Source organism: Oryctolagus cuniculus, chromosome 9 (genome assembly GCF_051225735.1).
Source record: "Oryctolagus cuniculus isolate XC-2025 breed Fujian yellow rabbit chromosome 9, ASM5122573v1, whole genome shotgun sequence".
In the NCBI taxonomy this organism is placed as follows: Eukaryota; Metazoa; Chordata; class Mammalia; order Lagomorpha; family Leporidae; genus Oryctolagus; species Oryctolagus cuniculus.
In genome coordinates this window covers 116321927-116345813 of record NC_142875.1, presented here as the reverse complement: position 1 = coordinate 116345813, position 23887 = coordinate 116321927, and the positions used below count along the sequence as shown (strand labels likewise).

Here is a 23887-nt window from a genome sequence, read left to right as displayed (position 1 = left end):
CTAGAGACAAGGCTGTAAATCATTGAATCTCAAAATGTCCATTTCACTCCTATACTTAGCATTTTTGGTCGAAATTTTATTTCTTGAGAGGCAGAGAGAAAGAGCTCCTATCCAATGGTTCTCCCCCTAAATGCTTACAAGATCTTGGATTGGGCAGGCTGATCTTGGACTCAGCAGCTGATAGAAGACAACATTAACAGACATAAGGAGCAGATGGACATCTCATGCCAGTGAGAGACCTGTAACTGACTCTTTCCTCACAGCCATAGGAAGGAACTAACCCCTCAGGCAACTTGATTGCAGACTTCAGCTTCCAGAACTGTCAAGACATGGATTTGTGTCATTTAAACCATCTGTTTTGGGGTACTTTGTCATAGAAGCCCCCAACAAACCATCCAATGCTATTTCCTTTATCTTTGCCCTGGATTCTGGCCTTTTCTCTCAGCAGCCTGTAGAGCATTCTAACTTGCACATTGACATTATGACTCTCTTCTTTCTCACTAAACAACATGGTCAATTCTGCCAATATCAAGAACAGATGAATGAAACTATGTACATATTTTACTGACACAGAATGTTTTATTACTATCTCTACTAAATTCCGTTATTTTCTCTGACACAGACAAGCTTATAGGAAGCATTGTTTACACTCAAATTGACTTTCTATTCACATGGTGATTAATGTCATGCAGCTTCCTACAACTTTATGTTCTCTGAAAATGTTTTCATCATATTCTTTAACAACTTCTCTTTTAAAATATCTTTTTCACCCAATCCAGTGAAGATTTCCTTGGTCCACAGGTATTTAATTTTTATTGAAATGGTCATTCTCATTTGTTTTGTGTTACTAAGCACTCCTAATTTCTCTACTGTTGGTTCTGCCATCTCAGACTTTGTTTTGGCACATTATTTTTGCTTACAGTTTGAGTTTCAGTGTTCCTCACCACTAGGCCCATATGTTATATTACAGTTTTTTCTGGCTGATATTATCATCTTTAATGGTATTCAAAATGACACACAGATCTAAGACTTACTCCAGATTTGTTCCCTAAACCTCAGCCCTCTTTATTGGCTCATTTGACTATCCCAATGACAATTTGAATAACAAAAGTGTACCAATAAATATATGTATTTTATTTCCTATTTATCTTGTGTTCAGGCTGTTGTCTGTTCTTCTCACTCTCACATACAATTAGTTGCTAAGGCCTATGGATTATACAACATGAATAGCTCATCTATTCAATGTTTTCCCTTCTAGGTAAACGATCATCTTCCTAGTTCTAACATCGGTTCTCATCTATGTTACAGCAGGAATTCCCAACTCTTACCTTGCTATTCTCTATTCCAATCCATTTTCTACACAGTGTCAAACTGTTCTCTCATATAAAATCTAATTCCTTCATAAAACTTGACAGTGGCTCCACATTCCTATTAGGAAAAAGACCAAGGGCTTACTAAAGCTCATGAGAATGTTTTTGGTTGGGGTCTTGTTCATTTTCCCATCCTCATCTCTTATCACTTCTCTTCCAGTACTTTATGTTTAATTACACTGGAACATACTGATTTCCTCAAATGTATCAGGACCTCTCAACGCATTGACTTCCTCATGCTCCTTTTTCTTTCTTTCTCACCTATTTCCCCAAGATTTATCATGTGGTGTTTGTTTTTCTTTCTCTCTAGTTATTCTACCCAGTGAAATAGCAAGAGAGATAATATAACTGAATAGCTATGCTTAATATAGTATTTGTTAAATTATTTAGAGAAACAAACTGAATACCTTCAAATTGGGTCTTCATACAAAGATTTTTACCTGTGTAACAGTTTGTGAATTTTTATTTCTACATATTGGTCACTTATGAGCTTATTTAATGGGAGTCTACTTTTTTTTTTTTTTTTTTTTTTGACAGGCAGAGCGGACAGTGAGTGAGAGAGAGAGAGAGAGAAAGGTCTTCCTTTGCCGTTAGTTCACCCTCCAATGGCCGCCGAGGCCGGCGCACTGCGCTGATCCGATGGCAGGAGCCAGGTGCTTCTCCTGGTCTCCCATGGGGTGCAGGGCCCAAGCACTTGGGCCATCCTCCACTGCACTCCCTGGCCACAGCAGAGAGCTGGCCTGGAAGAGGGGCAACCGGGACAGAATCCGGCGCCCCGACGGGGACTAGAACCCTGTGTGCCGGTGCCGCTAGGCGGAGGATTAGCCTAGTGAGCCGCGGTGCCGGCGGGAGTCTACTTTGAAGAAGTGAATCAATATATTCAGGGAGCTGACAAAATAAGATTTTCATTTTAAAAGCTTAAATTTTAGGCTTGAACATTTGTCAAAAGAAATTTGACTTTCTCTGGCTTGTTGAGAACTGGTCGATTGTTTTTTGGAAACATTTTAACATCACCTCCTAATGATCATTAAACATTGATAGTAGGCTAGATATATTTCCAGTTAGCGGCTGAAATATCACTACTAGCTAATTAGTCCCTTGTGTTTATACCATAATATCCTTGAAATCCTCATTTACAATTTTGGGTGTGGTTGGCATTCTGAATATTAATTCCTTAATGTAACAATACTTTTTCTTTAAGGGGAAATAGTCTAGTATCAATGGAAGGAGAAATGAATGAAAGAGATGAGGTGGGTACAAAAATAAGTGCTAATGCTATCTCGGGAGTTTTTAAATTTCTTAGACTTCATATGTTTGTGTGCATCTTCAGCTTTTTAGCACCACATCCCACTATTAGTTGAATCATTGATGACAATCTTAGTAATATAATTTCTCACTGATAACTTGCACCAGTGTTTTCACCTGGGTCTGTGTTGACCTCCAAGCAGTGTGGTTTTTTGTAGTTGTATCCTTGGTATACTGCACAAATCTAGGGGTGACATTTTTATATTATCTATGATACATAACCATCCATAGGAAGGCTCCCCATCTGTGGAATTGCCAGGTAGAGTAAGTTAACACAGAGAATGCCATGCAATATTTGAGTCATGAATTTACTAAATGTTTAACCAAAATTGAAGCTTATCTGTGTGGCCTGTACTTTATCTAGCAACCCTACAATAAGAGGCATATTTTTGGTTGTCTAGATGACTGGATGGTACCATTGGCAATTAATGGGCAGGACATTAAATATCTTGGAATATATCCTGTAGAATGTTGATTTTCCTGCCTAACTCCTCAGATGATAATAAAAACTCTTTACAGAAGTGAGAAAAGTGAACAACACAGAGGATAAATTGTTGTCTGACTGGAGTCAGTACAAACAAAACATGAGCATGTTGTGGTAAGTTGAGATTTACCTATGCAACCACTGCAAGTGACCTTCAGAAGTAAACAGTATATCAGGGGGCCATGTAGGCGAGTTTGCAGGAGTCTTACAGCAGCTTGGTCTGCGGGATAAGCTTCTAACTAATGAGACTTATTGATGGATTTTAACCAGAAATCCCTTCAGCATAAGCACTTAGATGCTCAACATTTGTGATCTCTGAACATTCAATTCTGCTTCCCATTTAAGTCTGAGATGGTGGTTGTATTCCCTCTCTTCCTCTATAATATTTTATCTGGGATTTGGGTGTGTGTGTGTAGGGGGGGGTGGTATTCACCTGGCTGTCTACACTTGTTCTTCTGTAAAGCACACCTTACTTTGGATAATATATCTGGCTGCACTGCCTTCAAGCCCACATCTTGGCACCTTCCTATTGATCTCTGTCAGTGGGCTTTATTTCTTGAACTTAGCCTTGACATACCACCACTTACTCTAATCATGATCTTGTTGTGATTCACACTTACTTGGCAAACATTGGCAAAAATCATCCTCCCATATCCTGAATGCTTTGTTCTTGAACTCTTCTCCAATGATGTTGCTCTTCATGCTACCTACTCACTCCTGTTCCCTTGATCTTGCCTTGATGAGTGACCAAAAGACTTCCATTTTCTTGTTTCCAGTCTCCCAGTAATAGAAACCATCACCCTCATCTCCAGTTTGCTTCTTCTAGTTACACAATTAAAACAAATCTGTTGTCTGTAAGGCTACTTCCCTGGTTCTAACTCATTTCGTGTATTGACATCCTTTCTTGGCCAGTGTGGATTTTGTAGTCCATATTTATAACAACTCCTTTGCTTGTTCTTCACAACTCGTTTGTCTTTCTTCACTTGGCGGGGGAAAAAAAATGAACTCTGGCTAATTTCTGCCCATTCTGGAACTGTAACAGGCCTGCTGGCAATGACTGCAGAAAAGCACTCAGCAAGGCTCCCACCACACTTGAGTGAGCCTTAAGGATCTTCTGGCAATTACACAAATGTCATGAACCAATCCAGTCACTCTTCCACTCGCCAATATGACCATTTTATTCTTACTCCTCAAAATTCCAACACTCTTGCCTCCCCTTTCTAGCGTAAGGCTAAACTTTGTGGTGGAAAAAAAAAAAAAAAACAAAGGATTTCTATCAGCTCCCACCAACCCATCTATCCTCTTACTTTGCTTTACCCTTTCCTCTGTTAAATGGACTGTCTTGGACTTGAATTGGCTGGTTTGACCAGTAAGTCCCAATAAGTCTTCTGTACTCAAGGTCATCCCCTCTGGTCTCTGGTTTGCATTTCTCTGATATCATCATTTTTTTCTTAAACGGGGCATTCTTTTCTTTTTTTTTTTTCATACAGGAATATAATTTATTTCAACACAAGATATGTAATCTGCATTTCTCTGCATATGGTTTTCCCCCAGTCTGCAACACAAAGTTCCTGCAGGCATTGTTTTCTACTTTTTATTTCAAATCTGTCTCCACATTCTCTCATTCCAATCAGATTTTGGTTTATAATGTTTTTATCAAAATATTTAGCTAAATTCATCAAAGAAATGCATTTTAATCCAGTGTTCTATTTTTAATTTTGATTATCAGTAGCATTTATCACAGTAATCGTTCCTTCTTTGAAAACATTTTTTGATTTCGGTATTATCTTCTGGTGACCAACTGGTTCTTCCTTCTCAGTCTTGGTTGATTCTCCCTTATTTCCTTAAACTTGAAAACTGGTATATACATGGTCTGGTCTTCAAATTGTTCCTCTCTTGTACTTATTAACAAAAAATTTTAAGTCAAAACAGTATATATTAAGAAGACAGATTTCATGTAACTCACAGGTACAATTCTAAGTAGATAATCATACTTCCCTCCCTTCCTCTGGCCCTTCAATCACGCTTTCCTTCTTAAGCATTGGTAATCAATTATTCAGTTACTTGCCAGTAACTCCAGTATGTATATTTCTAGCTTAACTTTCCCTTAAACCAGAGGTGCATGTATCTGACATTGAACTTGACATCTCTAGAAGTCTTTTAAAATGTTTATTTACTTATTAAGTGTTAGGCAGAGTGATGGGGCTAAGGGAGAGGGGGAGGGAGGAGGGAGCGATCATCTACCAGCTGGTTCACTCCTGAAATGCCCCTAACAGCCAGGACTGGACCAGAATGAAACCAGGTCTCCCTTGTGAGTAGCAAGTGCTCACATCTTTGAACCATTTTCTGCTGCCTACTTTCCAGCAGGGAGCTAGATCAGCAGCAGAGGGGAGACTCAATCCCCAGCACTTGGATGTGGGATGTGAACACCTTATAGGGTACTGAACTTGGTGTGTCTACATGCCTAGCCTGATTGCCGCCTCTCCCCATTGTATCACATAGCATTTTCACCATCACAATAAATATTTAGCCAGTGTAAACTTAGATGGCCATAAAGCTGGTGAGTGTCTGGATGTCATGCTGATTGGTCAGTGCTTGCACCCTAACAATTGTTAGGTAGGTGGAACATACTGGTTGTAAAGAATATTCAATGCTTGGTGAAGCAATGAATGATTCTTGGAATCTAAAGGTATTGATGCTTTAAATCGGTGGCTCAGGTAAATGTACTAAGCTATGCAAAATACATTATGAGGTTGTATATATTTTTTCTCTGCTAGAGTAATGTTTTTCTAGCTAATGTGAGATGGATTTTTAAGGTCTAATAGTATGTTTTTAAATTAAAAATGCAAAACAGATTTGAAAGCCAACTATCAAACTGTACATGAAAATCTGCCATTGGTTTATACAAATATTCTCAGTGCAGTGTCCTAATATTTTGTTTACCAATTATATTAAAGTCATTTGTAATTTACAGTGATTGATCTTTTGAAAGAGTTGATCGATTCACATTGCTGTAAACCTAAGTGATTTTTCCTGTATTAGATGAATATACTTTTTAAGACTATGGAGAGCTGAAGTACTTGCAAAGAGCAGAAATAATATCATATAACACTGATATCAATTTTTTCTTTCTTTAAAATAGCACATTAAGAGTTCCCATTTATTAACTGGTGAGCCAAACAGCTAAAATTGGCTGTAAGATTTAGTTTTAGTGAGTTAAAACAATAAGCTAGATCTATCTCCCTCATACACCATGAAGTGCTGTGAAAATGTGAATTTAAAAATGAATTCTCATAAGAGCTTTAAATCAAAGTTGAACAGTAATTGTATTTTATTCCATTTTTCAGAAAGCAGATTGTCAGAATGTCCACTCCTTAATGTAGTTCAACCCACTATATTCATATTAGCGTTACATGGATGAATGACACTATGAGGAATAGTGAATTTCTAAAGATTCTTCCATAATTCTAGCTTTAAAATGTCATCAGTATTTTACTAGACTGTGAAAAATAATCTTGGTTTTTACTGACAGTACACATATGACATTTATCCTGCCTGCAATGTAATCTCAGCCAGCTCCAACTAAGAAGAGAGCAATGTAGTGTCAAATGTAGTAATTAACATCTGGGTTTAGCAAGCAGGGAACAAGAAACATATGTTCACCATTAAGATAGGATTTATCCATTTGGATTTATTTTGACATTAGATTTCTGCTTTAAAAGACAACACTGATTAAACCTTAAGTGATAACATTCTTTATTTTAGGGGATTTCTAAAAATGAGCAACCACACTGCAAACAGCTAAAAATCATGATGAATATGGATTTAAATGAAAAAATAGCTATTTGCATATCTCAGCTAAACTGAAAAGTGTGTATGCATTTATTTTAGGTAGTGTAACCATTTATAATTTTATTATATCTTTATAAACTTTATAAAGATTTTATTTAGTTCACAACATAGTACCAAAAAAATGGCACCATTAGTACCACTAACATTTCCTTGAATGAAACAACAAACATTGAAAGAAAAAAGTTTGTATCAGATTTCCAGAAAACGGTGAAGCTAAACAAACAAAATCCAGGTATATTTGGGACAAGGATGTCCTAAGTGATGCTTGCAAGCAAATTGGATGTCATATTGGGCTAGTGTGTACTTGTGGTCTTCTTAAAGTCTATTTACTTCTATCAACTGTGTGTGTGTACCATGCAACTGAAGGAGATAACAGGGATTTATAGGCATCCCTCTAACTCTACTGCTCTTGTACCTTGGATTAAACCTTCAGAGACCTCGTGCCTATCCAACATACCTGATTCTGGACTTTAAGATAGATTCTTTATCTGATTTCCTTGACAAAAACCAAGACTGTTTACAATGAAGAATGCCCCTAGAAGGGTACGTAATCTTTTAGTAAGAAAAGACTGTCCAAATTTGTACTCAAGATGGATTTTTTACTTCTTTTTTTACCTTTAATTCAACTCAAATCTGTATTTATCACCATATTATAAACTCATTGAGAGTATGACATATATTGAATTTTAACTTCTTGGATTACAGCTCTCAAAATCTTAATTCAGAAAATAAATTTAAAAGTCTTTACAAAGTTATTTACAATGGTGTAAAGTATTCTTCAATGGTCATAAATAAATAATACCATATAACTAAAACAGAATGTGAGTTTTAGTGTATAGACATAATAGAATTATCTTCACCTTTATTGCATTGCCATATGACAAGCAGTAGGAAAAACAGATTTTAGAAGGATTTTTTCCAGGATAAACGATGAAGGTTATCCTATCACAAGAATATTCAACACAGATATTACATACTTTAATTCTCATGTTTTATTATAAAGAGGAACAGAACTTGAGAAGGTATAAACAGTCCTCTGAGATACTCATGTCACTTAAAAATACATCCCTTTGGAGCTTTTCATGTTTATGTACTTATAGACAATTCTGTTAATACATATATGATGAAAGGGATTTTATATCAATAAGAATTATAAGATCTCAATATGATATTTTAGAAATATTTACATGATTTTAAGATCAGTAACATTTACTTTAATCATAAAATTTTAATTTCGTAAGTTGATTCAGGAAAATGTCTATAAACATGTGAAGATGCATCAAGCTTTAGGATGACTAGTCCATTTGGAATGAACAGTATATTGTACCGTGCATTGCAGAACCCGAGTGATGAACTGGGGCACACTGCTATTTACACTCATCAGAAGCTGATGACATCATTATGCTTCTATCACCACATAACACAAGTAACCATCAATGTCTCAAGGCCCCTGCAATTCCCTGGGAATAAGAGAAAGAACCCAATATGTGAAGTTACGGACGTGTCTATGAGGCCATGAGTATACCTGAACATAGAATATAGACAGGCTACAAGCTCCTTACAGCAACATCTGTGCCAGATTCAGCTTCCTTGGGTAGAGATTTCTAAGTCCTGCAGTCCATCTGAATCACGTGGGTTCTTAAAAAAATATACCTGCATATCACCTTCTAATTGTAGAACCAGTACCTGTAAGGATGAGACCCCTGAAGATACTTTATAAACCTCCCTTTTTTTATTCTGAGAGAGTTGATCATGGCTGATCGTACTTGGTACTATTTTTGGCTCCTCTGACCAGAGATTATGGAAGCAATAAACAGTTGTTGAATGACTGTAACAGTTGTTTTTTGAAAGTGGCAGCTAATATTGCCAGTGCTTTGCAGTATCCATATTTAATTTTCATTGACTTGGCATCTATTAATAGTGCATTATTTTGTTTTGAAATGGCAATAATGTGATACAGGTTATAAATCTCATTAAAGTAGCCTATTTTAAGTACTTGCTTTGCAAAATCAACCAAGTTAATTACTGAGGTGATGCTTTGGGAGAAAGTATGCCACATTTCAGGTAGTTTAAGAAGGAGACTCTTATGGAATAAGAATTCTTTACCTTGGAATGACATTGTTAGAAGATGGGTGAAACAGTCTCAATTTGAGCATTATTAGGATCTGTGATTTCATGATAGTATATCATGCTTGATGATGTAAATGTCTCTTTTTCCTCTGTCTTTATTATCATGTCTCACCATAAGTCTAGTCTTTACGATTAAAAGCAATATGGTGCTCAAAATTTCCTGACCCTTCCTTGCCCTGAATATTGACCAATAGAGATTAAAAACAAAACAAAAATGAAAATATCTTAGGACCTCTCAAAGTACTTTAGTGCACTTGAAAATGTGAACGTGATGAAGGCTGCAAGCTGTACATTGGGCGGGTTGTTTATATTTTTACATGCAGCAAATAGTATGAAGGAACCAGACTTCACCAAGCCTTGTTCTGCTAAAGTGTGCCTTTGCAATATTCCCAACCTGTGTATACCTTCTGCTCTCAGGACACCCCTTCAGTAATGCTTTTATATGAAGCCATTCTTCAAGTTTCCAGATAAGTAAAGACAGATACCTATCCATGTTCACCCTTTTCATATCAGGACCAGAAATCAGAAGCCTCTTTATTACGCATGGTCTTGTCTCTGCCTACATAGGCCAAAGACAGTTTCAGCTGTTACTTGACACTTTATATCCTGAAATGCATTGTCTCCAAACAGAGTTGGTATCATCAATAAGTTAGCCCTTGGAATGCAAAGATGACATCCCACTCAGTGCTCTCTCAGCATCATCCCTTGCAGATCATTGCCATACCCATAGCCCTTGACATAGGTGAATGGACATGACCCTTGGAGAATGTTAGTCAATGAGAGGCATTAAGAGGTCAATAGTCTTAAATTATTTAATATTCAAAACCACTCGACTCCAGTGGATTGTTGACCTGATCCTATAGGGGAGAAGCTTCTGTGTTAACTCAGTTTCCATTATCCATTGTTTGAGATGGAATACCAAATATACTCAGAGAAGGTTGTAAAATTTATAGTAAGTATGCAAGTATAAGATTTTGCTTTCCTATTGCTTAGCTTTCAGATCCTCTAACAATTTTCAATAGTTGCTTTCCATCTTTGTCATTTTACTACCAACATTATACAACCTTCCGTTATCCCATTATAATTTCAGTTCCCATGGTGAATGCATAGCACTTACTTCTTTATCTTTGCTCATAATAGAAGCATGGCAAATGCGACTTGCAAGATCTGAATGATGTTTCAAGAAGCTGCAATCACGACTCGGTATTCTACTAACTTTCTAGTGGTGGCCAGGCCCTGTTACTGGGTTTGGCACTCGGCAGCCAGTGGAGCCTGTGCTAGATTTGACAACTGGAAGAATTACCAAGGTCATTTTCTATTAAGCCAGTGGTTTCTGTAATTATGAGATTCAAGTGGGATTATACATTGGATTGAGGGAAAATGTTACAACTCTTAATATTTATCTTGTGATAGCTCCAATTTTTCTACACTTTCCATTTTGACAAGGTTTAAAATGCCTATCATTTACTCATGTAGTCATTTATGTATACCACATACATAAATGAGTTAAATATTCTGAAAGAACTAGTTTCTTTAAAAAGAACTGGAATAAGCAAGTATAGAGGCTACTGCTGAACCCTCTCTGATAAAACCTTTCAATCCCTTAGTGTTTGAATAGCAACATCAATCCTACAGGCTGACACATGTTAATGTTCCTGTTATATAGTCATTTTCAAATATTCAGTAGGCCTGGCTAAAGCAGTGTGTTAGACAAGAAGTAAAAATGGAAAAGAATGTGGTCATTGTGTTCCTTAAGCTCCTGATCAGGAGAAAGGCATTTAGCCACACCACTGTTACTGCACTTCTCTGTTTAGTGTGGCTTTTCTCAATTTCTACTGACAACTGCTACTTGCTACTTAGTATCATCTTGAATGCCACACCCTCCAGGATGTCGTCTTGAACTCTCAAAACTGAGTTAAGTGGACCTCCTTAAGGGCTCAGACACTTGTCTTTCTGTACAAAACAACATCTCCAGCTAAGAGTCTACCAGCCCTGAGAGAATGTTACAGCAGAATGTTCTTGAAACTATACTTATTAAGAATCAGTGATACAGTAGGATACCTCAGTACTTGCTATATTAGAAACCAAATTGACCATATACAGACTGGAAAAAAAAAAAAAAACATGGAAAGGTGTTTATCATCTGAGATGATGGTTCTCAAATGTTAGCATGTGTAAGAATCTTCTAGAGGGCTTATTAAAACAAATTACTGGTCCCCATTTCCAGGTTGTGAGTCAGTTTAGGATAGGGTTGAGAATGTAGTACGCTCCAAGGTAAGGTTCACAGCACAGTAAAGTGTGCTCTGGGAACCACTTTTCTCAGGAATGAAAATGGATTTAAAATTTTATCTCACGTTTCTGACTATATGCGGCCCAATACAGTCAATATTGATAATCAAGATTTTCTATAATTCTTGAGACACCCATGATCTAAATTGAGGGACTTTTAATCATTACTTAGGTCTATTTATTAAGCCAGTATTAACCAAATAGGCATAGCAATAAGCCAACCTACTCTATCAGTGTGCCCACCTCAGTCTCCAGGGAATTTTGGATATATGCACTGATATATTGTATTTTTAAATTTCAATAAGGCTTCCTAGGTATACCCTGATTTTATCTATTTTATAGACTGTAAATAAGAGAAGTAATCTCACTTAAAGTCTTTCCTAAGATCCAGTTTAGAGGAAGGTTTGTTGGTAGCCAAGAACAGAGTTTTTTGACTCTGTAAGTGCTTGGAATTTGCTTTGAAATATGTCGTACCTATAATATGATATTACATATGTGTTTATTAAGTCAAAGTATAACTCAAGTGCTCTTGGAATTTAATCAAGGCTTCAGATTCCAAGGTTTGCCTGCTAATATCCTAAGCAATGATGCACAATTAGGGCCAGTGAAATGAGGGAGAAGGGAAGAAGATGTTCTTATATTCCAATCAAGAAACCCCATACTATAGGCATCCAGTACATGTGCTTCTGCTATTCACTCATACAATTCAATTGAGAAAGGAATTCTATTAATTAGCATATGGAATATCAGAGATGACCTTTTATTTTAAAAAGTGGTGACTTGTTGGCTAGTAGGGTTAATATTAGAAGATATATTAATTAGCTAAAAATTCTATACATGTTCTAATTCTTGCACAAAAAAATTAAAAGAACTCAAGAGGCCTTATGGTCTTTACTCTGGGGATAATGTCCTAAGTAAACCACTGAATGATTTTGTGTGCATCCATAAATTCTACCAGGATTCTGGTAGCTTCATGCCTGAACTGGAAACTAATATTGGTTTCACAGAAACATTTCGTACAAGTTAGTGACAGGAGCACCTAATGATAGAGAATTAGAGTTCCTTTCAACATTTAAAAGGAGTTGTTTCAGCTCTGTGTGTATATGGTTTGTGACTTCAAGAGACCTCTTTTGGCCATCAGGAAAGGACAGATTGAGGATCTGGGTAGTACCAAAGATGAAACAAATCCTTAAATGCTTCTTTTGGGGTAGGAAGTGACCACAGACTTAGATCCATAGACTTAGACACACTGATACTTAGATCGTAACAGACTTAGTAGTCTGTTACAGAAGGGTTGTAGTAGAATACAAAACTGATGTGGGGAAGCCGCAGCGCAGATACCTCTGGAAACTGAGAGGTGGCTTGGGTGATCATTGTAGTTCTAAACTCTCATTCCTGGTGACTGCAGAATTTGACTCTTTGACAAGAGTCAAGAGACTAAGATCGAATGGAACTTGTGACCACCTTAGAGGAGGGAAGTGAATGGAACTCACAGCTGCCAAGTATGCACTTGGTGACATCTGTTCCTTTTGGTTTAGATCCAAAATGTCTAGAAATGAACCAAAAATAGGACTGCACAAGGGCTACAGATCAATTTTGACTAATTAGTATTGTGTCAGTTGAATTTTAGCAATTCTGATTGTTAATGTTCCCAGATTTTATGATTTGTCTTAACATTAAGGTAGTAGTATCTGGGTTTCACATGATTTCTACAAAGGATATTACAAGCCATCTGGCCATGATGAAAAAGAAAATAACGAGGCTCACAAGTGAACAAGACTACCTGATGAGAAACCAGCAGTGACACTAGACATTTAGAAACATACATGCAATGTGTTCAATACTGGCGTGTTAAGTCAGATTTAAAGTAAGAAAGCTGGTGCTATAGCACAGTGTTTTAAGGGCTGCCTGTGATGCCAGCATCCCCTGTGAGCACCAGTTTGAGTCCTGGCTGCCTCACTTCTGATCTAGCTCCTTGCTAATGCACCTGGGAGAGCAGCATTAGATGACCCAGGTTCCTGAGCTCGGCCACCTACGTGGGAGACTGGGATGGGATTCCAGGTTCCTGGCTTCAGCCTGGCCCACTTCTGACTATTGAGACCATTTGGGGAATGAACCAGTAGATGGAAGACCTCCTTGTCACTCTAACTCAGCCTTTCAAATAAATAAATCTTACATTAAAATAATGATGCTTACTACTTGCAAAGAAATAACAGGAAAGATTGAAGGTCTTAGGAAAAACCAGGAACTCAAAATTGTTAGTATGAAATTTCAAAAAATATATTGAAAATTAAGAACTCAGAGTGGATTTAATAGTGCATTAAACACAGAAGTAAACTCAGAAGATAGATGAGGAATGGAGAGAGAAAATGAGGAAAAAAAAAAAAAACCAGGAGTAACAGAATGAAACAAAGGATAAAGTGGGAAGTTTTAATGTTATTGCAGTTCCAGGGAGGAAAAGGAATAAGCAATACGTGAACTGATAATGACCGAGAACTTTCAGAAACTCGTGAGAGACATCATAGCACAAAGCCATAAAGCACCAAAACTCAAGCATGATAAATGAAACATCCTATCTAAGCATAATGTATAGTAAAAGCACAGAAAATCAAGAGCAAAATCAAAATATCAAAAAGACAAGGAATAAGGAAAAAGTACTTTCAAAGAAGCAACCATTAGAATGAATAACTTCTCAACAGGATGAAAGTGAGAAGATACTTTAAAGATTTAAAATCATTGTAACTCATTCCTCAACTTATTGTTGAGGTATCTCAAGGGTTAAAGACTAATAAAATTTCAATTGTATGAAGTAACAGTGACATATTTATAGGTACAGGTATGATTAATATTATTAGTGTAACAGAAGATATGCATAGGTTGAGTAAATAGAACAAATGTTATAAAACCCTGTATCATAGGGGAATTCACAAACTCATAATTTATATTACACTTTAATAAACAATGCATGTTTTAATCTCTATGCTAATTCCTAACAATAAAAGAATGTATAACTTCTGGGACTACTTAGGACAAAAATGGAATAAATAATATTATTACTTTGAAAATGAGACGACAGGCATTTGGGGCAGAGGGTAAGTCACCACTTGGGACAGTCGCATCCTCTAATGAAATGCCTGGTTCAAGTCCGAGCTCTGCGTCTGAGTTTGCAGAGAATAGCTCAAGTAATTGGGTCCCTGCCACCTACATGTGAGGCCCAGATTGAATTCCTGGCTTCTGGCCTCGCCCTGCCCAGTTCTGACTGTTGTGGGCATTTGGGGAATGAATCGGTGGATAGAAAATTGATCTGTGTCTGTCTCTCTCTGCCTTTCAAATAAATTAAACATTTAAAAATGAGGAAAGGAGAGAAAAGCCAAATATTGGATGTGTCAATAAGTACTTTGGAAATGGCAGAATTATATACATGCACATACACAGTAGCAAATACCAGGGATTAAACAATCCAACTGAAAGACAAAGTTGTTAATAGATACAGAACAAAACCCATCTGTATGTTGCTTATAAGAGAAATGATTACATTTATCATGCTGTGTTACTTTTAAACAACGGGAAAAGTTGTAATGAAGATGTTTGGCTACATTAGTATTACATAAAAATTTTTTAAGACAGAAGCCATCATTTGAAAGAGATGAGACATGAATATTACTGAAAATCTCAAAATACCGGGAAAATGCAATTCAACATGTGAATAATCCCAATATCATAGTCAGAAAATATGTAAAGCAAAAACTAATGTAAAAAATAAAAATTATCAAATCCACAAATAAAAGATTTTAAAATACTTCTGTTAATATAAAAACCAAAGATAATGTACACTAATATAAATATGTAGAATATTGCCTCTAACAACTTCAGAATATATTCTTTTAAAACATACATAGACTATGTGCCTATATCAACAACATTCAGAACTATAAAACACATTTCAAAAACTAGAAAGGACTGAAATGATGCAAAGTGAGATCTGATTGCAGGTCAATTACACTGGAAATAATATATTTGAATAATTAAAAATATAATTGTTAATGCATGACCACAGGAGGAATCACAGTTAAAAAAAATTAAATGTTTAGAACAAATGATAAAATCCAATATTATGTATGAAACTTATATACAATCTATACTAAATGTATACAAAGAGCATAATATGTAATATATAAACATGTGAGGTGCAATTAAATCTATTAGAAGGGACTTAGAATTTTAAACATGTGATAAAGGTTGAAAATAACCACCTAGAGGTAATTCCCATAATTTCATGTTGCCTTGGCATCTGTCTTGAATACAAGCTGAATCTTGATGTTCTAGAAGCTGCTCTTCTTCCTTCCATCTCCATGATGTGGTCACCTGACTTTGCGCATCTCTCATACAACTACCTCCTGGTGAAGACTTCCCTATAGGACAGATAAATAGAATGGAATTGATTGCCACTGACTGCAGCTAGGCCACAGTGACTGCCTCTTGGTCATCATATGACTTCCACGGAGCTTGTGGCTGCTTGCTTTAAACCCACCACTAAGAGCTCCCTGAAGCCGGCGCCACGGCTCACTAGGCTAATCCTCCACCTGCGGCACCGGCACCCCAGGTTCTATTCCTGGTTGTTCCTCTTCCAGTCCAGCTCTCTGCTGTGGCCCGGGAGTAGTGCAGTGGAGGATGGCCCAAGTGCTTGGGCCCTGCACCCGCATGGGAGACCAGGAGGAAGCTCCTGGTTCCTGGCTTCAGATCGGCGCGGTGTGCAAGCCGCAATGCACAGGCTGTAGCAGCCACCTGGGTGGTGAACCAACGGTAAAAGGAAGACCTTTCTCTCTGTCTCTCTCTCACTGTCTAACTCTACATGTCAAAAACAAAAATAAAATAAAAAGAGCTCCCTGAGAAAAATCTGTGTGGATACACTGTGAACTGTAATCAAAGCTTTGATCCACAAGTCCTTCCTACTCTCTCACTCTTGACCTTACAGGCTGAATGAGGTCAAGAATCTCTGAGAAGGCCACCTCCATTCCCACTGGCCTTGGGAGGTGGTCAAGGCTCTCCAAGTGAGTGGCTATCTTGGTACACATAAGCCAGACAGAGGTCAGACAAGAGGCACAAGAGCACCTGCAGTGCAAACAAATTTCCTGTGAGAGAGAACCTGATCATGGGCAAACAGGCATTAGACTGCTGCCAGGAAGCACAATGACCCTGTGAAAGGAACATGGTAAACATCAACCCATATCTCCTAGAGCCACTCAGGGCAGCTCTCGAGTTTGTGTGTGAAAGAGACCTCAAGACCAAATAGAGGAAAATACAACACCAGGGGCCAGCATTGTGGCAGAACAGGTTAAGGGGCTGCCTGCCATGCAGGCATCCCAAATGGGAGCTGGTTGGAGTACTAGCCTTCTGATCCAGCTTCCTGCTAATGTTCCCAGAAAAGCAGCATAAGATGGGCCAAGTCCTTTGGGCCCCTGCACTCATGTGGGGGACCTGTAAGGATCTCCTGGCTTTTGGCTTTGGCCTGGCCAAGTGTTGGGTATTGTAGCCATTTGGGGAGTTAAACAGCAGATAGAAGATTCTCTCTCTCTCTCTCTCTCTCCCATATATATATATATATATATATATATATATATATATATATATATAAAATCTAAATCTGCCTTTCAAATTAAAAAATACAACCCCAATTGAAGATTGTAAATTATAACCAAAGGAAGGAGAGGGAGGAAAATAATGAACAAAAATAAGCGCAAAAAAATACAATGGAGAGAATCAAAACCTCACATTTCATTCTTTGCAAAGATTAATGAATTTCATACTCCTCTTGAAATACTGATCAAATACTGACATGCTGATGAAAAGGAAGATAAATCATAAATTATATACATCAGGAATAGAGAAGGCAGCACTCCAAACTACATATGTTAAAGGTTATGTGAAAATACTATTAACTTTATGTCAATAAGTCCAAATTGCTAGAAAAATAAGTTAATAAATAAATGGCTCAAGCAAGAATAGAAAATGTGAATTGTCCCATCATTAAAAAAATCCAGATCTAGATGGCATTCCCAATTATTTAAAAAAAAAAAACAATCAATTTTATACAAGATCTTCCAGGGAGTCAGATAAAAGCAAAAATGCTTTCCAACTATTACAAAGCCAGCATATCTTTGATTTTGAAACTTAGCAGGGAAGAACATTGTAAGAAACTCCAGGTGAATCTTTCATGTACAAAGGTGAAAACAAATACTGAAGAAAATGTTATATTAAACCCAGCAACACAAAAATGGTAAAACATTGTGAACATGTGGGGTTTTTTCCACTGAAGCAAATTTAAAATTAGAAATTAAATTTAAAATGATGGAAGCCATTGATGTAAATCATCTTCATAGAGTAGAGGAGAAAAGTCCTTGATTATCCTAATAAATTCACACTTTTATGACATTAGAGTAGGGTATTTTCCTCTAACTCTACAGTAAAATAATATGATTTGCAACAATAAACTAAGAGCTTCTGACAATCAAAAGTTATGATAAAGAGCAAAATGACAAGATGCAGAATGGGAGAAAGTCTTTACAAATAATTTCTGCCCATACATACGAAGAAATGTGATCAATAAAACAATGTCCAATAGCTCATAGAAAATAAGATACATGACCTTGAATTTACTGAAGAGGGTATCTAAGTGACACCCGCCAATTAATGAACAAGTGTTCAAGCTCGTTAGTAAAAGGAAAATACAAACAAGACATGCAACAAGAGATGTACTTCCTCCAGAATGGCCAAAAATTACTAAAACTGAAAATACCAGTATAGAAAAGTTATGGAAATTCAGAACATTGATTTTTTGCAAGTGAGAATAAATTGGTCCTTATCTATCATGTTGTAAAGATAAGTAGATCCTACAATCTGGGAATTCTACTTCTAGGTATATGGACAGCATATGTGTGCTGAGTCATCCAGGTAAAATAATGATTATAACAGCAGTATCCGTAATTACTACACACTGGAACAACTCTAAATGTCTATGCAGAGAAAAATCTACAGATGAATAATAATGTATATAATGAGCAACAATGAAAATATATGAACTTAAAAAAGTGCTTTCACTACATTATTGGTTTATAGTGAGTTGTCATCATCATTATTAACAAATTTATTGGAAAGGTTTAGAGAGAAATCTTCCACTAGCTGTTTCATTTACCAACTGCCCAAAACAGCCAGGCTGGGCCAGAATAAAATAGTCAATAATTCCATCTGAGCCTCCTGGGTGGGTGGAAAGAAGTTGAGTACTTGGGCCATCATCCATTGCCTTCCAGGTGCATTAGGGGGAAAGAGGATGGGGAGTAGAGGAGCTGGTACTCGAATTGGCACTCCAGTATGGGATCTATTCCTCCCGCATGGTGGTTTTATTCACTGTGCTACAATGCCTGCCCCAGCAATTGTGATATTGTCTCGCAGTTGTGGGGTTTGTTAGAGCTCAGCTAGGATGTTCTGCTTGAGATCTCTAGAAAGTCTGTAATCATTTGATGGTTAGGTCTGAAATCTCAGCTGGAAACTAATACAGTTGCTGTTTCATGGACAGCTCTCTGTTTTATCTTTGTAGTTTTTCTGCCTGGCAGCTTCAGGGAAGCTCAGTTTGGCAGATGGTAGCTGAAGGCTTCCACAGTGACTATCCCAGGAGAAACCATTAGAAGGTCATGCTATTAACTTGGAAGACATAAAGGTCACTCCCATCTTATTCTACTTTATGAGGAAATCATACAAGTCCTCTGCAATCCTACAGGAGGAAATCCAAACTCCTCCTCTTATGGCCAAGAATTTCCAGTCATGTTTTGAAAGTACTGCCTAGTTACATGGGAGTTCTCTTAAACAACTGATCTTTGAAATTTCCAATTTTCTTTTGTAGATTCTTTGAGGATGAATGTTTGCGTTTTACAGTTTAAAAAGCTAAAAAATATAGAGGAACACAGTTCTAGTCTGCACAGGAGAGCCAAGCTCTACCAGAATGGTGAGGGACCTCCTATTTCTCACTGTAGTGAGCCCCATACTGCTCCTGTGATGATTGCTTGTCTATGCTAGCTTGGTGGGACCACCGTGCCCCTATATTTGGCCAAAGGTTATTCTGAAGTTTTTTATTTTGGCAAGTTGAACACATCAGTAGGTTTTGATTGACACAGATCCCCTTCCAGCTGGGTGAGCCTCATTCCTCCCTGGCTCTCCAATCTTGCAGCCTAGCCCACAGACTTTGGATTCAGACTTTCATAGTCATGTATGGCAAGTCCTTCAAGTCTCATTCTTCCATGTATATGTATATGTGCCACATGTCTACATAAATGTTTACATATGTATGCAGGTGAGTATGCTCCTCGACTTACATATTAGCGTATGCTCTGATGAACTCGTCACAGTTTGAAAACGTCCGAAGCTGAAATGCATTACATACACCCAGTCTACCACACATTCTAGCCTAGAGGCCCAACCCATGTGTTCTCTTCTTCAAGCCTTTGGATTGTTGTGGCAGAAGCAATTCTTACCCCTCAAAAACTCTAGGGTGCGTTATAGCATGGAATTTTCACATATTACTGCAATGAAGTTATCTGAGGCTGAGATTCTATACCCCTGTAGCTGCTCCAGGGTCCCTAGTCCTGGTGTTACACATAATTAGACATGCATACTCACTGACTAACTGAACTAGAGAAGGTTTTTGTAAACATTTTGAATATTGAAATGCCACTCCACTCACTGCTTCTTGTTGGAAATGTCAGGAAAGTCCAAAATTTGACTGGATATTGAACTACTTACCATTTTATTTTTAAAAAGTCTGCAGCAGCTCTAAGGCTTAATGTATCAAAAATGCTCACCTCAATTTAGTTATGAAAATTAGTAGTAACATATAAATAAACATGGTAACAGAACATGTATCACATATGAAGACATATATATATATATTTCCAGTAATATATGAAATAGTTGATATCTTAAATAGGACATACGTTTGCAACTTTGTAGGATCCATTTAATATCTGTCCCATGTAATGATTTAGATCTCTGAATCTTTTGTGATCTGAGTTTGTAAAAGGTAAATGCCACCAGTGAGGAAACCTGTTTTAAAAGAAAAAATCTCCATTAGTTTGAATATTGGCCTTTTCATTGCAGGATTGTTCACAAGGTTTGAGCTACATCCAACGGAAAGGCCAATGAAACCATGTTAAAATGCCATTATGTGAGTGGTTAACCCTGGGAGTTTCATCAGCATGGCTGGGGACATTTGTGGTCTTTTAACTGTATTAATAGTTGTAATAATTGAATTTGTTATTTCTTGCTTTATTTATGCCAGACTACACATTTTGTCCTTTAAATACATGTGGGGGCTTCACCAATTCTCCATGAAATTAATGATTTTCAAAGAGTTCGGAATATATTATTTCTTGTGCATTCACTAAAAACAATACTGCACTAAATGTTTCAACCAATAACATGCTCTCATCTGGCCTGAGTCTTTAGGTTGCACTAATATGTAAGTTATGAAACCATAAGGACAACCAATTAACAGGGATTGATTTATATTGGGAAATGATTAATAGGATCTGATTGTAACCACTGATGTCAAATTTGGTATTTCCAGCTGAACTTTGAAATTTTTCCCTACAACTCTTTTTTTCTCATTTATTCTGTTAGATTTTCTTTTTAGTAATTCTCAAGCCTGATGTCACCTCTCAAAGTTTCCAGAATGACTTTACTTCCTTCTCAGACTCTTAAACGTGCTCCCACTCTAATTTCTTGACTTCTGATGCTTAAAGCATCTGCATTTGAAAATCTCTGTGACATCTGCAAGTATAGTTATTTTCATGTGACCTCGTCAGTTTTCAGTATTGCATAATATCCTTCCATCCATTAATAGCTTTGCTTTTTAATATTTTTTGAAAGTAACTAAATCCTGAAAACTAAGAAAAGCATTCTCATTCATGAAGTACATCAGGTCAAGGATGGACACATATCTTCAAAGAGATGGTTACTTAACAAAATCCTAGTATAGATAAAATAACATTGATTTATCTAAATGGAAATCTTGTAATTTCTGGGACAGTCACTTCTTTACAGTTAAGAGATACTTGTGTTAGACACTGAAATCCATGATTCAGTTTGGCTGGTTCTATGTGATGAATTTTAGAAGGCTTATTTGAACAGCAGTTATTTTCATAATATTTGAAGTTTGCAAATAGGTTTTTCCATTGTAGCATGAATAGGAACAGTAATTTTCATGAATGTTTCAAATGCATGTAAGAAATTAAATTTAGATAATGCAGGGTTAGCAACACTTAAAAGCAAATATTGATAACAAGTGATTTATTAATATTCTGATATTGATTATTTTTTTCCTGGCCTGGAGAAAAAGCTTCCTATTACAGTTATTTATTCAATGAAAGCTATATACAATTTAGTTCTGCATTTTTATTTTTACAATACAAATCTAAGATGTTACATTTAAAAACAGGAAAATTAAATGATTTTCTCAATTGCTGAACAATCAAATAGATTCTGGATTTTTCTGCCTATAAAATCAATGGCTGGGAACAAAAAGAAAATCGCAAACCTTGTTCTGTTTAATGAGACAGAGATTCCTTACTCTGACAGCAATAGAGTCTCTGCTGGGGCAGATTCATTGGCACTGGAGTCAGAGCTACGTTGCTCTCAAACAGAAAATCCCAAGGACAAGTAATGGTGAGAGAACAGTGCCTTACTCTGGGAGAGCCAGCGGTGCAAACTGCATTTGAAGTTGGCTATGAAGTTTGGAGAACTGGTCAAATGACTTTTCTGTCAGGCTTTTCTCGTTGTTACCGTGTGTTACCTGGATCAGATACAGCTGTGGAAAATTAAAGAGGCACAAATCAAGAGACAAGCACTACAACTTGCAATACCTTCTAAATCAGATTTCATATAAGCCAAGCAAGCAAAAGGCATTCTGCCACAAGTTATCACAACATCTGAATGATGCAATGTTTAAAGAAAAAAAACCTCATAAGAACAATATATAAAGATATCATAATCTTATGTGCTGGGAACAAACTAATTTCTGCTGTTAGTTTCTTCTGGAGATTTTAATTAGCTCTTGATTTATGTTCTACGACAGAGTAGGAACTGTTCTCTTTCATAGTTCTCTATTAATAGCTTTAGTGGTTATGATTTTTCCTCCGAACATTCTCTTAACGGCACTCTGCTCACATGGTAACTGATGCTTCATTTGCACCGTAAAAAAAAACCACCCTGTAGGAAGGGATGTGTAGCGCAGTGAAGGAAGTCTGAGATGACACCTAGTACTATTTAAGTCAAGCTGACAGACTGGCAACTTACGTGACTGCGTTTCTTGCTGAATCCCAAAATCGTTGCCCTTTGAATCAACTTGGTTGTACTTGGTGTACAGGATTCCAGGGGGGAAGGAGGTGAGGCAGGCTTGGCAGGGCTTGCGCTTGACATCTGGGCCAGGATGTGGATCAAGTTATTCAGTTTAACAGGGAAACACTCGAGACTCTCTTTTATTTTCCTAGAGAAATGAAGCAGGAGAGAGCATGAAGAACATCAGCTTTCTTTGAGTCATTCAATTTAGGATTTGTTTCCTGGTGCATACTGAATGTTGAGGAGGGGAGTCATGCACTCTTTATGTTTGCTTGTATCCCAAGTGCACATCCCACGTCAAAGTGCGTGGGTTTGAGTCCTCCGTCTGCATCTGGTCCAGTTTCCTGCTGATGTGCACCCTGGGAGGCAGCAGATCACCTCTCTATTATACAGATCTCTGACACATATGTGGGAGACATGGATTGAGTTCCAGGCTCCTGGCTTGGGCCTGGGTCAACACTGGCTATTACAGGTATTGGGGGAGTGATAAGTAAATAAAAATTTAAAAAGTTAATCTTATTTTTAGTTCACAGCTGACATTGCTTGCAAATATAGAATAAATTCTCATGCTGACACATAAAGCTATAATTGTAATGTTGTCCTGTGACTTTTTGCTTTCTATTTTTAGGGACTTTTTTTAATAAATTACTAAATCTAGTTTAAAACTACTTAAACTATACAAATAGGTCCAGAAGTCAAATGCACAACATAATGTACAAAGATGCCTTGTAATTATTCCAATACTTCCTCCCTAGATTTCAGATTTTGTGCATATTTTTATTCCTCTCCAACTATTTTGGATAGCATACTATAATACTATATTTTCAAACTTATATGAAATGTTTTTTGCTCTGAGGTCTTTGGTTTGGATTCTGTTTCCAGTGTCTATGCTTTTTAAGTTTTTTTTTTTTAATATAAAGTTTGCACTCTAATGTATAACAATATCTTTGTGTAATGATTACTTTTTTATTTTCTATTCATTTCCTATTAAGAGCATTGCTGAAATTAGTAACTTTAATGCCTCTTGTTCTCTCTCTGATTTAGGTCATTTTGGTTTGATCACAGCCGATGG

General features: G+C 36.9%; 1 protein-coding gene across 3 annotated transcripts in view; it reads right to left on the bottom strand.

The window, feature by feature from the left end:
- PIK3C2G (phosphatidylinositol-4-phosphate 3-kinase catalytic subunit type 2 gamma) overlaps positions 1–23887 on the bottom strand; it is a 403205-nt gene that overhangs the window by 49054 nt on the left and 330264 nt on the right. For all 3 annotated transcript variants that reach the window (XM_017343356.4, XM_089303889.1, XM_051850300.3), the window contains 3 exons: positions 22774–22963; positions 22164–22285; positions 20415–20523 (listed from right to left, as the gene is read on the bottom strand). In XM_017343356.4, the coding sequence (XP_017198845.3) occupies positions 20415–20523; positions 22164–22285; positions 22774–22963 (421 nt within the window). The remainder of the gene's footprint in view (positions 1–20414; positions 20524–22163; positions 22286–22773; positions 22964–23887) is intronic.